Source organism: Nannobrachium achirus (assembly GCF_963921795.1).
Source record: "Nannobrachium achirus genome assembly, chromosome: 5".
NCBI lineage: Eukaryota > Metazoa > Chordata > Actinopteri > Myctophiformes > Myctophidae > Nannobrachium > Nannobrachium achirus.
The window spans coordinates 37,924,840-37,940,797 of record NC_137814.1 but is presented as its reverse complement, the minus strand read 5'-3'; the positions used below and the strand labels follow the sequence as shown (position 1 = coordinate 37,940,797).

The 15,958-nt window shown below is 40.3% G+C and overlaps 2 protein-coding genes across 2 annotated transcripts; one reads left to right on the top strand and one right to left on the bottom strand.

The window, feature by feature from the left end:
- Window positions 1-259: 259 nt before the first annotated feature.
- On the top strand, window positions 260-1,370 carry c1ql3b (complement component 1, q subcomponent-like 3b; the record flags this gene model as incomplete). The annotated part of the gene is made up of 2 exons (XM_080725165.1): window positions 260-865; window positions 1,191-1,370. 2 exons carry the CDS (start codon window positions 260-262, stop codon window positions 1,368-1,370), a joined length of 786 nt encoding a protein of 261 aa, XP_080581291.1.
- A 1,272-nt stretch (window positions 1,371-2,642) lies between these two features.
- On the bottom strand, window positions 2,643-10,137 carry pter (phosphotriesterase related). Its single transcript, XM_080725164.1, has 6 exons — window positions 10,025-10,137; window positions 6,739-7,074; window positions 5,594-5,721; window positions 4,550-4,815; window positions 4,006-4,146; window positions 2,643-3,895 (listed from the first exon to the last, which is right to left on the bottom strand). The coding sequence occupies exons 2-6, from the start codon at window positions 7,040-7,042 to the stop codon at window positions 3,685-3,687; spliced, it is 1,050 nt and encodes a 349-aa protein (XP_080581290.1). The 5' UTR covers window positions 7,043-7,074; window positions 10,025-10,137; the 3' UTR covers window positions 2,643-3,684.
- Window positions 10,138-15,958: the final 5,821 nt, after the last annotated feature.

The following is a 15,958-nucleotide window of genomic DNA, read 5'->3' as shown; positions in this document are numbered from 1 at the left end:
CAACATTGGTATTTGTAACGCTTTATTCTCAGCATTATTTTCTTTTTGAACTACACACAAGCGTGTATAAGCAAAGTAGGTTAAATAGATTCTGCAGGAGTAACATTTAGCTGATTGTTTGTTTTTATAAAGAACATTCCCGAACGTGAATTTAAATCAAAGATCAATTCATTACTCGGTAATATAATATTTCGTCTATAGAAACAGGCTGGAAGGCCATTCACCCAGGAGGAGAACACAACGGTTCGGCAGAGCGCAAATGATCGCAACTGGTGTTTGTGGCGTCGCCACGGTGCTGGCGCTGGTGATTCTCATCCCGATCTTGGTCAACTCCGCCGGGACGTCAGCCCGCTACGAGATGCTTGGAGCCTGTCAGATGGTGTGTGACTCCCACGGGAGCACGGCCACGACCAAGACAACCAACACGCTGCAAGACAGTCGCTTGGTTCAGTCGCTGCCAACTTTTATCCAAGGTCCTCAAGGGGAACCAGGGCGCATGGGGAGGATGGGTCCCCGAGGGCCCACCGGCCAGCCTGGACCTGCCGGTCCTCCCGGGGCGAGAGGGGAACCCGGTCCTCCGGGTTTGCCCGGACCAGCCGGAGTAAACGGACCCACGGGTGCCATCAGCGCAGCCACCTACAACACGGTTCCTAAGATCGCATTTTACGCAGGGCTGAAGAAGCAACACGAGGGCTACGAAGTGCTGAAGTTTGACGACGTGGTCACTAATCTGGGCAACCACTACGACCCATCCACAGGGAAATTCACCTGTTCGATCCCGGGGATTTACTTCTTTGTTTACCATGTGCTAATGCGCGGCGGAGATGGCACAAGCATGTGGGCTGATCTTTGTAAAAACAACCAGGTATGATGACGCCCCGTTAAATATAACGATACAATAATTAAACCCCTTTATCCGTTTATCAAAATTACGGTATAATATTCAGTGTGTGAATATAGAGCAGTGTCACTAAGTTGTCGTGAAACTCAGGTGATGGAGCTGTCCAGTGCTGAAGTACTGACAGCAGTCGGTGCATGCAACGCGTGTCCGACTCTCATAGCCTTGGATCAACACAAATAGATCTTCGTAGTTACGAAAGTTTCTACCAAAGTAATTTAATGTAGACTATAAAACAAAAGAAAGACGAAAAACTATACATTACAACAACACCTTCCTTTCCTTTCAAAAGGTGAGAGCCAGCGCGATTGCCCAAGACGCCGATCAGAATTACGACTATGCCAGTAACAGCGCTGTCCTGCACTTGGATCCCGGAGATGAGATCTACATCAAGCTGGACGGTGGTAAGGCGCACGGGGGCAACAACAACAAGTACAGTACTTTTTCTGGGTTCATGGTGTATGCTGACTGAATGGAAGGACATTCTGTTCATCTGTAGGCTACTTTACTCTTCGTGTTCAGTTCTTTAAGCGTCTGTTGGATAACATGCACATTTTTCCCATGCTTTAGGAATTGCAAAGGGAACAATACAAATGTAGGGCGATTTATGTTAAAACTGGAACATTTGCTATATGACTATTATAAAGTGAAATTATGCAATGAACCTTGGATCTTGGAAAGAAATTCTCAAATCTTACAGAATAATCCTGTAATGAATTTCAAATGTATAAATGTACAGTATATTATGTACTGCTATTATAATTAGCTATTATAATTACCATTATAATGAATCAAATCATGCTCGTCTTTATTGCACTTTGTAAAGCGTATTCTGTAATATTATGAATTGTGTCTGTTAATTATGTTAAACTTAACAGGGATTGTCTGAATAAGAATAATAATAATTAAAGGAGCCTTTAAATGTTAGCATGGATGACATGTTCTTTAAATATGTAGCCTACTGTATCTGGTAAACGTTTTAAAATCAGCAACATGTAAATAAGTAGGGTATGTTCTCTTGTCCTGCTTGGAATTAATCTGAACTGGTTTAAAGGTCATCACCATATAAGCAACTGTTTTCAGTCTTCTTATTTAATGTGTCCTTTTTATTATTCAAACATATCTTTGACAGTGCTCACATTCTGAGGGATGTGCATCATTCATCATAATAGAAACAATCATTTTTGGTTTCAAACGGCACACAGCATGAGAGCCCCTTTTCAAGGGAAATAGAAAGAGAGCTGAAAGTCAAATCCAATGCCATCGAACTGCCAGTCACATTACAGTCATTTCTCTCTTGTCTATCAGAAAACACCACAAAGAGAGACCTTTTGTCCACTGAACTTTGTTGCTTCCATATGGTGCTTTGTCATAGTTACAGTATAGTACATATTGTGTGGCCGGCAGCTGCGGCTATACCATTGATCATGTGGCGATATCACCCTGTGATACCACCTGTTCCCAGAGGAGGGGGGGACTTGTCCTTCAGAAGGGTCCACCAACCAGGGACGTGCTGGGCCCCTGATTCAGCCCGGGGAAAAGAGTTGGAGAGGCCCTCATTTTCTCTTTTTTTGTTTTTAGTTATATTTCGTCGTTGTTGGGTGGAAACCTTATATGTCCAAAACCGTTGGTTTTGTATTTATCATTTTAAAAATGATTTAAACTAGTGAAAACAGCCGATCTACAAGCACACAACGCCTCGCGCCGCGAGGCGTTGTGTGCTTGTAGATCTGCTGTTTTCACTACTTTTGTGCGACGGCCTTGTATGATGAAGCAGGGCTTTGCTTTGCGAAAAAATTTATAAATTTGAAACTTGGAGATACGAGGTTTCTGCCCGACAGTGACGATTTACTTTGTTGGCCACAAAGCCCCCAAAATGGAACGAAGGCCGACATTTTATTTTATTTATTTTTCCTAATGGCCGGCCTGGACCGGCCGGGAATGAACCGGCCGTTCGGGAGTTGTCCCGCTTTTCCCAATGGTCAGCACGTCCCTGCCACCAACCACTGTCCAACACACACAACGCTGAGAGGTTGCGTGACAGCTCATCCAACAAAGCAATATACATTCTGATATAAGTGATTTTTACATACTGTAAAAAAAAAAATCAACAAGATTAGTTTTACATGAAAACTATAAAACTGCAGTAAAACTGCTTAATTAGCAGTTACTGCCTGATTAATGAATTAGCACCAGCTGCAAATATAAAAGCAATGTTCCTGAGACTGATTCAAACGGGAACAAACTTTTTTGCATAATACAAGAGTTTTCTCTTGAAACTTTTAATGAAAATTAATTAATGTTCGGAAATGGCATCAAAAGGATAATGCTAATATTGGAAGGTATAGAATGAAAGTTTTGTGCAGATCATTTTGCATAGTGTGGATCTGAATGAGACATTTATTTCTATATAATATTATGATCTGATATAAAAGTGTCTTGTTTAAAAACTGGACTATATAAAAACTGGATTGAAGCAACAAAGTGTTTGGCTGTAGTATACACTATACAGTACTGTTGGCTCAATGCAACACAACCCCTGAGCAATACATCTGTGTACAAACAACATTAAGCGGACATGTTTTCAGTGACAAAATCATTATAAATGATTAACTGTCTATTTTGAAAGTAATTTTTGCCAGAGTATATCAGAATAAAGTGTAGATGTGTTAATAATGCATGCAATATGTTGCATTAACAGTGTATCTTTATTATAAAGATAAACTGAATGTATATAATTAGAATTACACAACATTGAATAGCCCTCCCTTCATCTCCTTCATGCCTCATTTGAATGTAAGCCAATGTTTGGGGTTGTCGATGAGTATCTTATCCACCTGGTTCTGGGATATACCCCTGGTCAGCATCTTTGGGACAATATTCTTCAGGATATGAGAGTAGCCGTGGCCTCCATATTTTGTCAGACGGTTTTTGGTGTGAATATCGTGTGCGATCACTATCTTGTCCTCGTAGCCTTCCTTCACCAGCAACGCCAATCTGAAGAAGAAACATGAAACAGACCAACACGTAAAACACACAAATGCTAACCCAATATAGTAAAGAGATATCTGGTTGTCTTCTCGCCTTTTAAAAGTGCAGTTACTTACGCCTTGACCCTCTGGCTGTCACTTGGCATATCCACCTCTAGCTTGTATGGGTAGTTCAGCATCTCTGTCCCAAACAGATCATACTCCAAGTAACTCCCCAGCTTGGCAAACTCAAGTAGCTCACCATCATCAAATATGGTCCTGTAGTATGAAAGGAAGACAACAAAACAGGAAGAGTGACAGGTGTGTAAGAGAAGACAAAAACCTGTTCAACGCAGACGAAAAACAAAACAACAACAATCTTCAAACAAAAATCTTCAAATCTATGCTTCTGGGAGTCCCTGGAACAAACTATTTTGACATGGAGGTCCACAGACAAAATATTTATATAATTTCGGGGGTCCACCACTGATATAGCATTGTTATAATAATGTAAGGATTTAGAAGCCATTTTTGGAATTGGCCTCAGGTCTTAATATGTTAAATGGAAAGCCCGCCTTTTTGGTCCGAAGACCTTCATCAGTTTACTGCCTTCCTTTTCATGATCAATTGAGACTTCGGGGAAGACGTGACTGAGCCAACACTGTATCTAGAGAGACCTAACCTGTCAAGGTGTGACATGACAGTTTTGCTTATGTCACCGCCGGCCTCGTGGAGAATGCGGAGGATCTCGGCAGGGGCAGCGGGGTCCCGACCAGGATGGATGATGACGGGGCAGCCCAGCTGGACCTGGGCATGGGCTGTGGCCCTGAGGACCTTCTTCTCGCTCTCCGTGATTGGCCAGCCCGTGCCGATCTCTCCGATCACGCCACAGCGGATGTCTGTGCCGTCTGCCCCGTGAAGCACCTCGCTGACGATGATGTCTGTCAGCTGAGAGGCACGAGAGAAAGTGTTACTTAGAGGAGCATTTCACTCATTTTCAACTTTATCTTCGTATAATTGTCCTTAACTCATGTATTATAAGTTCAATAATGCAGTTGGCACAATATCCGTATATAAGTGGTCCTTTAACATAGAACAATGATGCTTGTTATTGACCTTGCATTTACAAAAAGCTGGTTACAGTACAGATAAACACATTCAAAACGCAAAAAGGAGTTTGTGTTTAACTTATCTGAGAAATTCTGATAAAACTCTTCCATTCCATATTCCATGAAACATCAACATCTCTATACTCCTCTACCGGCATGGAGTAGTGCGTACTCAGTGTTGAATTAGCCAGGGGTCGCGCGCGCCCCCACCGCCCCATATCTTTTCTGAGCCTCTCATGCAAACTGACATGCATTGATGCGAAAACCAACCAAGTTCACACCTCGCCAACGCTTTATTGTCACAACAGGGTGTTTTAACAAAGAAACAAGCCTGTATGCATATAGACCTGTATAGTAGGTGTTGAGCAACGTGCGCGTGAGGTCTCTAGATAAGCGACCCACCAAACATTGAATCACCAATGCACCACTGTGCATACCCCATTCAAATTAACCAGTAGACGTCACGTAAGAAGTACGAAATTCTGCGTATAAATGCAAAACTTAAGTTGAGAAAATTCAATCAATTAAAAAAATCAAATAAAACTTTTGAGGCAACTTTGAGTGACATCTTCCTTCATCTTTTGGACACAACAGAGACATTTCCAACCAAACCCCACCTTCTCCACGGTCATCTTCTTGGTGGCGTCCGTGTGGGTGCAGTCGACATAGTATCCAGCCCCTCCTATGACGTGGACCCCGGTGTCCTTGGCCAGCTGCCTGAGGGTGGGCAGGTCACGGTCGATGCCTGTGGTTAGGGGTGGGCGATATGGTGATAATTATCGTTGAGACGATACAATGTCTCCACGATATGCCTTTTCAGAGGTATCATATATATCGTGATACAATTGAGGGAGCCTTGTAAAAAATCCTGTTTAATCGTTAATACAGAGATTCATTGCAAAATTCAATTAAACCTGCATTTTGGTCAAAATCTTCAGTTCTCAAACTTTAAAATATCAAGGTCTCCACTTAACTCTGACAGTATACAAATGAATACTGTCAGAGTTACATACTTGTAAAGTTCAATTTAGACCTCCCAAAAGGAACCCAGTGAGCAGGGATGTGCTGGGCCCCTGATTCAGCCCGGGAAAAAGAGTTGGAGAGGCCCTCATTGCGTGCTATAGAGAGAGATCTCTCTCTATAGCGCTGCTGCTACTCAAAGATTTGCCATTTCAGATCATGACAAGTGACAAGCCAGTGGGCCAATTACATGAGTTATATTCCGTTGTTGTCGGGTGGAAACCTTGTATGTCCAAAACCGTTTGTTTTGTATTTATCATTTAAAAATTAATTAAACTAGTGAAAACAGCCGATCTACAAGCACACAACGCCTCGCGGTTGTGTTCTTGTAGATCTGCTGTTTTCACTACTTTTGTGCGACGGCGTTGTATGATGAAGCAGGGCTTTGCTTTGCGAAAAAAATTACAGATTTGAAACTTGGAGATACAAGGTTTCTGCCCGACAGTGACGATTTACTTTGTTGGCCGCCCAGCCCCCTAAATGGAACGAAGGCCGACATTTTTTTTTTTTTTCCCCGAATGGCCGGCCTGGACCGGCCGGGAATGAACCGGCCGTTCGGGAGTTGTCCCGCTTTTCCCAATGGCCAGCACGTCCCTGCCAGAGAGTCTAGTTTTTGTCAAGTAACTTGAAAAATAACCATAAAAACCAACGTGAAAAAGAATTGTGATAAAATCGTGTATCGTGATACAGCTTGGGAAAATATGGTGATATTGTATTTTTCCATATCGCCCACCCCTACTACCTGTGGTGGTGTTCTCCACTATGGTGCCCCCTCCAGCCTTCCTGTATTCCAGCAGCTCGTCCCGCACCGCCGCAGTCTCCTGCTGGAGCAGCAGGTTCTCGTGGCTGCAGTAGGGGTTCTGTCTCAGCCAGTACATGTGCTTCATCTGGAAGGGGTTCTCAGCCACCGCCTCCTCGCCTGCCGGCGGAGGGAAGAAGCAGCACTCGAAGCTCATGGTCAGGTGCTCGTGGGTCATGGTGCGGCCCAGCAGCTCCGGGTCCATCGGACCCAGAACTGTCTGGACCTTCCCACTCAGATCTGACATGATGGTGTAATGGGTCTTGGATTATTAACGGCCTGAAAAAGACACAGATTACAGCAGGGGCGTCAATTGGGTATGGCAGGGGTATGCAGCTGCCATACCTTGGGTCCAGGGGGAGAATAAAAGTTACTTTTAAATATAAATCCATGAATATCTCTTTATCTATTTGTTCTAGTTATTATGTTGTTACATTACAGTAAAATAACTACAAATGCAACATTTAAAATGGTCACTTTAACAAGGTATTGTGGCACGTTTACTGTCTTGTCTTGCACGCGCACGAAGGCGCGTTTGCAAGACTGTTTCATTTCTGAACTGATGCCACTGGATTACAGAGGAGTTAAAGGGATATTACACTTTCAAAAAACTTTTTGTCATTGTATGGTTTAAGAACACCCTGAACAGTTTTTAGTTTTCTTCATTCAGTATTTAGATATTTGATGTAAAAGTTATCTGGCCCTCCAGGCCCAGGGCCTCTCCCCACACACACTCATTGTAACTTCAAACTCCATTTTAACCATGATAGATTCATTAAAAATACCCATTATTTTTTCTGGTGACTCAAACTACCCTCCTAATACGTGAGCAGGCCGTGTTTTTTCCATAACGTTTTTCATGTATTTTTAATAATTCTTTGTGAAAATGGAAAAAATTAAATACAATAAAAATATATAAAAAATACATGAAAAACGTTATGGAAAAAACACGGCCTGCTCACGTACTAGGAGGGTATTATGAGTCACCAGAAAAAATAATGGGTATTTTTAATGAATCTATCATGGTTAAAATGGAGTTTGAAGTTACAATGAGTGTGTGTGGGGAGAGGCATGGGCGTGTCGGGCCTGGTAACTATTACATCAAATATCTAAATACTGAATGAAGAAAATTAAAAACTGTTCAGGGTGTTCATACAAGCCTGATTAGACCATACAATGACAAAAAGTGTTTTTGAAAGTGGAATATCCCTTTAATTAACCACTTTAACCCTAGCTTCCCTATTTGGGCATGATGTCATTAGTGTGGTTGCCCGGGCAACCAGACTATAGTACTCTATTCCATCCATCCATCTATCTATCTTTTACTTCCTAGATAAACTTTATTTTGCCACAATACTCCTCCCACAGTTTTGGTGGCACGCACTTGGGCCATATGTCAAATCGACCGGCTTCATCAGGAATCAATTCCTTGCATTTTGCTAAGAGATACGGAGTTTAATTTATATAAACTAGCCCTTACCCGTTCAAAGATATGAGCTCCAAAATGATGTGCAGTGTGTGGGTTATGGGGTGTGCACTGTGCACACAGTATATGAGGGATGGAAAGTAACTTTAACTGGTGCTTGCATGATAATATGTAGGAGCATCAATGTAAGAAATACCCGTTTCGTTTAATGGCTACAGAGATACTGTGTACCGATCTGCATGATTTTTGGACAACATCTGTAACAGGGCCACAAAGTGACAAACGGGCTTCACAGTTATGTTAGGTGTGTTCATATGCTAATGGTGATGCGATTTCAGATCAATTGCTCCAGCCACTGAGGAGAAACGCTGTTTCAGACACTCAGACAGACAGACAGACATTCGGAAAATTATATGTTTGATGTATTAGTGAATACATTTTCTCCACTGACTTAAAATGTAACCTTTTCCCAAATATGGAGTTGACTGACATCATAGATGTCTGACATCATAGAGTCTATGATGTGTCAGTCTCATGTAGTCTATGACATAAGACCACATGAGACTGACACAGTATGTCCATATGAGCATTCCCAGATATGGGCTTAATATTGATGACATCAGGGATCTCCATATTGAGACTGACAGATATGTCCATATATGGGCATTCCTAGATATGTAATATTGATGACATCAGGGATCTCCATATATCATTTGCAAGTGTGTTTGGGTCAGGGCAACCACATTTGCAATTTCCAATTGCATCCTTCTATATTATTAACTAAAATCTTCAAAAATTTCCCATTTCTGTAAACAATTTCAAAACATTATAGAATGTTTTGGGGGAAAAGGAAGCAGATCTACAAGCTCACAATGTGAAATTTTATTATAGGCTTTAGTGTATGTTGATTTTTGCTACTCTAGTTATTTGACACTGTCCTTCATTTGCTGAGATGTTTTGGCACTTGCAAAATGACTAACTCAATTTGCTTCCACTCATCATTGTTTGTTTCCATCGATGATTAGCCCTGGTCCAGAGCATTAGGAGTGGGACCAGGGATAATTATTAATTATATTATTTTTACTTTTCATATGTGCTACCAAATATGAAATATATCACAAATTAACTGAGTAAAATAAGACAGAAATGTAGCTTGTAACTGCAGGTTTGGGTAACGGTTCCGCGCATTGGGACCAATGAACAGGCTATATTTTCACTACTCTAGCTGCAGAGGGAACTTTGTACTGTAAATAACTCATGATCATTCTGAATCTGAAGGGCCATGTCTGCCTGAACCACTGTACAATCTGTGGGTCATGTGTCTAAAACACAACAAGAAATGTGACTACATGCAAGCATTATTTTAGTTTTAGCCTAATATGTAACCAAGAGGCTTTGGTGTGCAAGGTGCACTGAAAAACAACTAATTGATTGTCATTTAATATGATGACAAAACATCGATTTAAAAATGTGTACAGTCAGTGCACCCTGGTAGTCTGTGAATCAGAACCGCACCTACATGGCTACATGAGGTATTGCATGGCTAATGGTTGTTGGGCTCCGAACTTCCGATTCGGAAGGGTCTGGTCTGGTCGCTAATCTGATTCCAGCCCAGGCAGACAGGCTGGCTGCTCGACCTTTGTGCAGTAGCCTGACTAACACCAAAGCAATAGGCTGCAGCCTGCAGTAGGCTATACAGACAATTAGAGTTACAATTAGCATGTGAGACGGTAGCGTACGAGGCATGATAACTACAATATAATAACCTTGCAATGTATCTGATAAGCTACAAGACTTGCTGACCTGATCGATATGCAGCAGCAGCCCACTTCTTACAATGGGAACGTAGCTGAAAGTTGAAACAGCACCGGTTTAGCAGACTCAGAGCAACAAGTGTGCAAGTGCATGGTCGCTGCAGCCAGGAATTATCGCGAGAACAACGATGTAACGTGAGCACCATAAGTAGGTTACTATTTTTTTGCTGTTCTCAAATGTGATGCTTTGTATTATGGTCCTCCTGTTAATGTGAACCTTTCAGTTATAATAATGTTTTGAAACCCGATTATTGAACTGTCTAGGAGAGTAGTAGACCTAGGCCTATGGGTGGATGTCAAAGCACATGAAACAACATTGATAAAAGTATCACACTAAACTGTCACTGACGCGGTATGTGTGTGTGTGTGTGTGTGTGTGTGTGTGTGTGTGTGTGTGTGTGTGTGTGTGTGTGTGTGTGTGTGTGTGTGTTAGATTAGTTTTAGTACAACAGGATTCTGGATAACTGTCTACTGTAGGCAGGGAGATAACAGTGAAGAGAGTGAAACCATTTGAATAGTCATTCAACATTATTGTGTCATTGGAATAGTGTCTAACTAAAGTGCTGTATTCAAACATTTTTTACTTGAGTAAAACTCCAAAAGTATCAAAATATACTTAAAGTACCAAAAGTAAATTAAATACATTTTCAAATGTTGTCGAAATCTTTTGAAATTAACAGATCTATATGCTCACAGTCACAATAGGCTATCTCAGTAGGACATAAGTGTTTAATAACATATTTGTTATAATAATCTAAATCTGCATTATCTGCTAAATGAAACATGAGAATACTAAAAGTACCTCAAAACCATAAGTAGGCCTACAATGCTTGAGTAAATGTATTTCATTACTGTCCACCGCATAGACATAGAGGATAGCCTACCCTACATGATGGTAACCGGTAGAGTTGCATGATTAACAGGAGTGAGGGGAACAAACAGTTTAGTGGATAACCTTTACTCCTATTCCCATCAAAACTTCCATTCCTTATTGCTTTGACTCAAGGACAAGGTATAGTCTCAATCCTGTCACATGAGGTCAGGGTCATTATATGAATGCCATTCGCTCCAGGGCTCCTCATTAGTGACAGGTTTAGGGTTGTCAGTGTCATTCATCAGTGTGGCTCTGGACAGGTACAACCATATGGGGACACTGTTTAAGGAGAGTGATGACTCAGCTAAGCCCTCACACCCACCACAAAGACCTGCAGAGAAACATCTCAGCCCATTAAAGAGAAAATCTCAGAGGGGTCAAATAAGTGACAAGCACGAGGAAATGAGGATTTAACAGCAGACCCTGTTGTGATTGTTTGATCTGTGGCTGTGCACAGCTTCAATGCATTTGATCTTTTATTGTAATATATTTTGGGGCATTGCTTCACAAAGAAATGGAGAAAGTATGAAACAATACTTTGTCATTTTGCTCCCCACTACAGCACTGACATCAACATATCAAAGGTCTATCACTGAGCATTATTCTCACAGCCAGGCCAAGCCATACACATGTAACCTAAAAGGAGGAATCCACAGAAATTGTGGAAAGGAAGTAGGAGCCGTTCATAAAATTAGTAGCTGGTGCCCTCTGCAGGTGGCAAGGAAGAACTCTATGCTTAAGTTTCAGATAAAAAGATATCTAATTGAGAGCTAAGGCCAAGGACCCCTTAGCTGAGAGAGAGATGAAGTATACACATTTTGTATTAATGTGTGTTGTAGATTTTCATTGATTTCATAGATAGATTCATTGACTTGTTTGACACTGTCATCAGTCTATGTTGGATTTGTGTTTTTAGTTAACTTGACCTTTCACTCTGTACTTGGTCTGCTCTTTTTTTACCTCTACTCTACACCAAACCTATTTGCAGAAAATAGCCGATCTACAAGCTCTCAACGCCTCACAGCGCGAGGTGTTGAGAGCTTGTAGATCTGCTATTTTTGGCTTATGTTCTCATAATCAGAATCAGAATTCTTAGGAGCGGGCACCATAGTGGAGAATAGGGATTCAAGGGTTCGAGTTGTTAATTTAAAAGAATGATCCTATCACAAAGACTTGGCGGCCCCCCTGTAGTAATTCTGAGGACCACCTAGGGGTCCCGGACCCCCTGGCTTATGGTATTGGCTTGGGTAGTGTTTGAGAGTAAACATTATGAGAGGATGATGGGTCACCTGGGTATACAAGTGTAATGTCTTTTACAGTTCCATTGCAACATCTTGTACATATTGTGTGTACAGTACAGAGCCGTAAATGCAATATTCTGCTCATGCTGTGTTGATACTGCTAAGGACATGTATGCCTGTATAGTTAGTGACATGTACAGTGTGACTCTCTCTTATTCTTTATTAACATGTTTTTAAATATTATATTTGCTTTTATATTAGCTTTTTATTTTACAAGGATCAACCTACCAAGTCAAATTCTTTATATGTGAATATGAAAATGGCTGTTTGGCCAGTTATTCTTTTGTCAAGCTAGCCAAAGAAACCGACCTGGTGATGTATCATTGTGTTTAATTAGGCCTACACTCATAATCGAAGCCTTTTTTTCCTGAAGACATTTGAAACTACAGCCTCATGTGGTATTGCTTAGATACACTGCTTCCAACTGTAAATGGATGCGTTATTAAATGAATTATTAAGATTATGCATGGACGCAGAAATTAACACTTAGCCTTCGTGACTACAATCACATGGCAAGTTAGTTTTAATCTAAGGCAGCTATACAAAATATTGTATTTTTGTTGTTTTAAAGCTTTACCATTGGGCACTCAGGGTGAGGGTGAGGTCTCATTCTTTTTGTGCTCTCATATTCAACTGATGGTCTTTTGAAAAACAATATTTTTACTTTAGAAAAATAAATCACATTTCAGATAAAATTCTAAATCCTGGCTAGCTTATTGGCTTGTTGGACATGGAATAATACAGCAGCTACGTTCTGAGCTGGATAATTTGAAATGGATTGTTTTGTTGAAGCGTTGAGATGAGGATAGAGGATATGTGAACATAATGATGGATATAATGATGATGATGATAATTTTATACATACATATCATATACTGTATCCTCAACCTTATTATTATTATTAGTAGTATAGTAGTAGTAGTAGTAGTAGTAGTAGTAGTAGTAGTAGTAGTAGTAGTAGTAGTAGTATCAGTACTTTGGCTATTGGTAGTAAAATTATTCATGTTAGTTATAGTATTATTATGCTGATCACATAGAAGTAAGATATGAGAAAATGTATTTTGAATGCCTTAGTGCTGTACATGTTCACCATGTTGAATATGTTTTCTGTGCTGACACACATTTTTAAATCCAAATCCAAAGGTACCAGTGTGTGCTGACATTCCTTTCCTGTGCATCATAGGAAATCAATGACATGCCACAGTCTTTGCTACAGTAACACACATGACAACCCCTTCAAGCTTTGCCCTTTCAAACAGTGTACGTATATAAACCTCCAATGGTACGCTGAGATACCTCAGACTGAGTGATCAGCAGAACTGTTACCTTCCCAAGACAGAACAAGAAACCAACTTGACCATGTATGGAAGAAATCTCCTTCTGTTCTCTGCTGTCCTTGTGGGATTGTGCATCCTCACATCTGCCGCGCCAACGCCAAAACCACCAGCGGCCTTCTGCAAAGTTGTCTGGTAAGAGACTCCATTCATTTGGATTGGTTGCTGATTATACAAACTTTAGGATAATGTGTAAAATGCCCTTCTGTTATTTCCTTCCCTATAGGCTGTTAGGAGTCCCTTGCCCACAAGTAAACATGATCATATTGACTACGATTAAGGCCAAAGAGCAATATCAGGTAAGAAACTTCTTTCATGGGAAAATTGGGAGCATTACAAACCTATTTTTCACGGTCAAGAGATACCAGCTGCCCTGTAGCGAATCTTCTGATGCTGATGTGATTTGCTTGGAAGAAGTTAACCTTAAAGGGATATTTCACTTTCAAAAAAACGTTTGGTCATTTTATCATCTAAGGCTTTTGGGAACACCCTGAACAGATTTTAATTTGCTTGATTCAATATTTAGATATTTGATGTAAATGTTATCAGGCCCTCCCCATCCAGGGCCCCTCCCCATACACACCCATTGTAACTTCAAACTCTTCATTTTTAACATGATAGATTCATTAAAAACATCCATAATTTTCATTTATTTTTAATATATTTTATTGTATTTAATTTTTCCATTTTCCCAAAGAATTATTAAAAATAAATGAAAAAAGTTATCGAATAAACACGCCCCGCTGATTATTAGGAGCGTATTATGAGTCACCAGAAAGAATAATGGGTGTTTTTAATGAATCTATCATGGTTAAAAAGGAGTTTAAAGTTACAATGGGTGTGTATGGGGAGAGGCCCTGGACGGGGAGGGCCTGATAACATTTACATCAACTATCGAAATACTGGAAGAAATTAAAAACTGTTCAGGGTGTTCCCTGAGATGAAATATCCCTTTAACTATAAATACTGTCTTGAGTAGCATATTCAAGTGACAGAAAACTGCAATTTACAATACTCACTTCTATAATATTCAAATAATAATTGTACTACTCTGTGTTCTTCATTCAGCTTGGGACAGTGACCCCAGTTTCCATTGAGGCCAACCACACTTCAATTGATGGTTCGATTGAGAACCTCAACTTCACCATGAGATCCACATCAATGGGTCTGGGCTGCCGTGTTGGTGTAAGTCTAATCATTTTGTTTGTCATAACCACTCTCAGTCGCATCAGTTCATCTTGATGAGTTCACAAATCACAGGATCATTTAAAATGTGTTATTTTACATTGATGTTAAATTAGACATAACTGTAAATGATGTCTTCTTTTGATGTTGTTCAGGGTTCGTCCATTGCTACTACCTTTTTCAGCATTCTTGACAATGGCACCAACTATTGCAACATCTTCGATATCATTCGGGGTATGTTCTATTATGAAAATAATTATTTTTATAAGGCCATATTCATCCCCTCTGCCTTATTGTGGATATCTGAATATATTGAAGATGAATCACATGTAGGCTATATTCTTCACTTCTCATGGAGTAGCAATTTTGCCTGTCTCTTTCCTGCATTCTTTCTTCTTTCCTCATACTGTGGTATAGCTGATGATTACATAGTGACCTATTTTCCTTTCTTCACACTTACGGTATGACTGATGCAAGCCCATGTCTGACAGTGAAAGCTAAGATTAAATTGCTCATATAGGGTTTGTGTCCATGTAAAGTTACTCATTACAGTGTTTCCTGTTCGCACAGATGGTGGTCTCACCAAGACTCCAGGCTTCATTGAGTACACCAATGAGTGGCTCTGCCTGGGATATCACCTCGCCACCTGCAAATTCTTTTAATACAGTCGAAGCACTCACAGCTGAACCTGTCCCGGATTTTGACATTACTGCATGTCTTCTGCATTAGTGGTTCTCAAACTTGTCAAGGACCCCAAAATTAAAATGTATTCGTCCGCAGACCTCCATCTGAAAATATTTTGCGCCATGGACCCACATACAAGATTTGTGCTGCTAAGAATGTTTTCTTTTTACATTTTTTTCATATATTTTTTTTAAATAGTCAGTCTGCTTGTAGATCTGCTATTTCACATAGCTAGTGTGTACACTGTAGGTTTAGAGTGGTTAAACAGATATTTATGCTATATTAACTCATTTTGTTGGGGACCCCCTACGACCCCCTCAAGGACCCCTGCAGAACCACTGTTCTACATGTAATATTAATAACATTGATGGTTACTTAATATGTCAGTATCATTTTCATGGTCTTCTATTTTGTACTTTAAATTGGTATTTTAAGCAAGAATGAAATCTATTTTGTATGCTAAATAAAAAAAATCTGTTTTCAACTTTGATGCATTGTTCTAATAACTATAATTAATTTGGCATACATAAAAGTCATCTCAACAC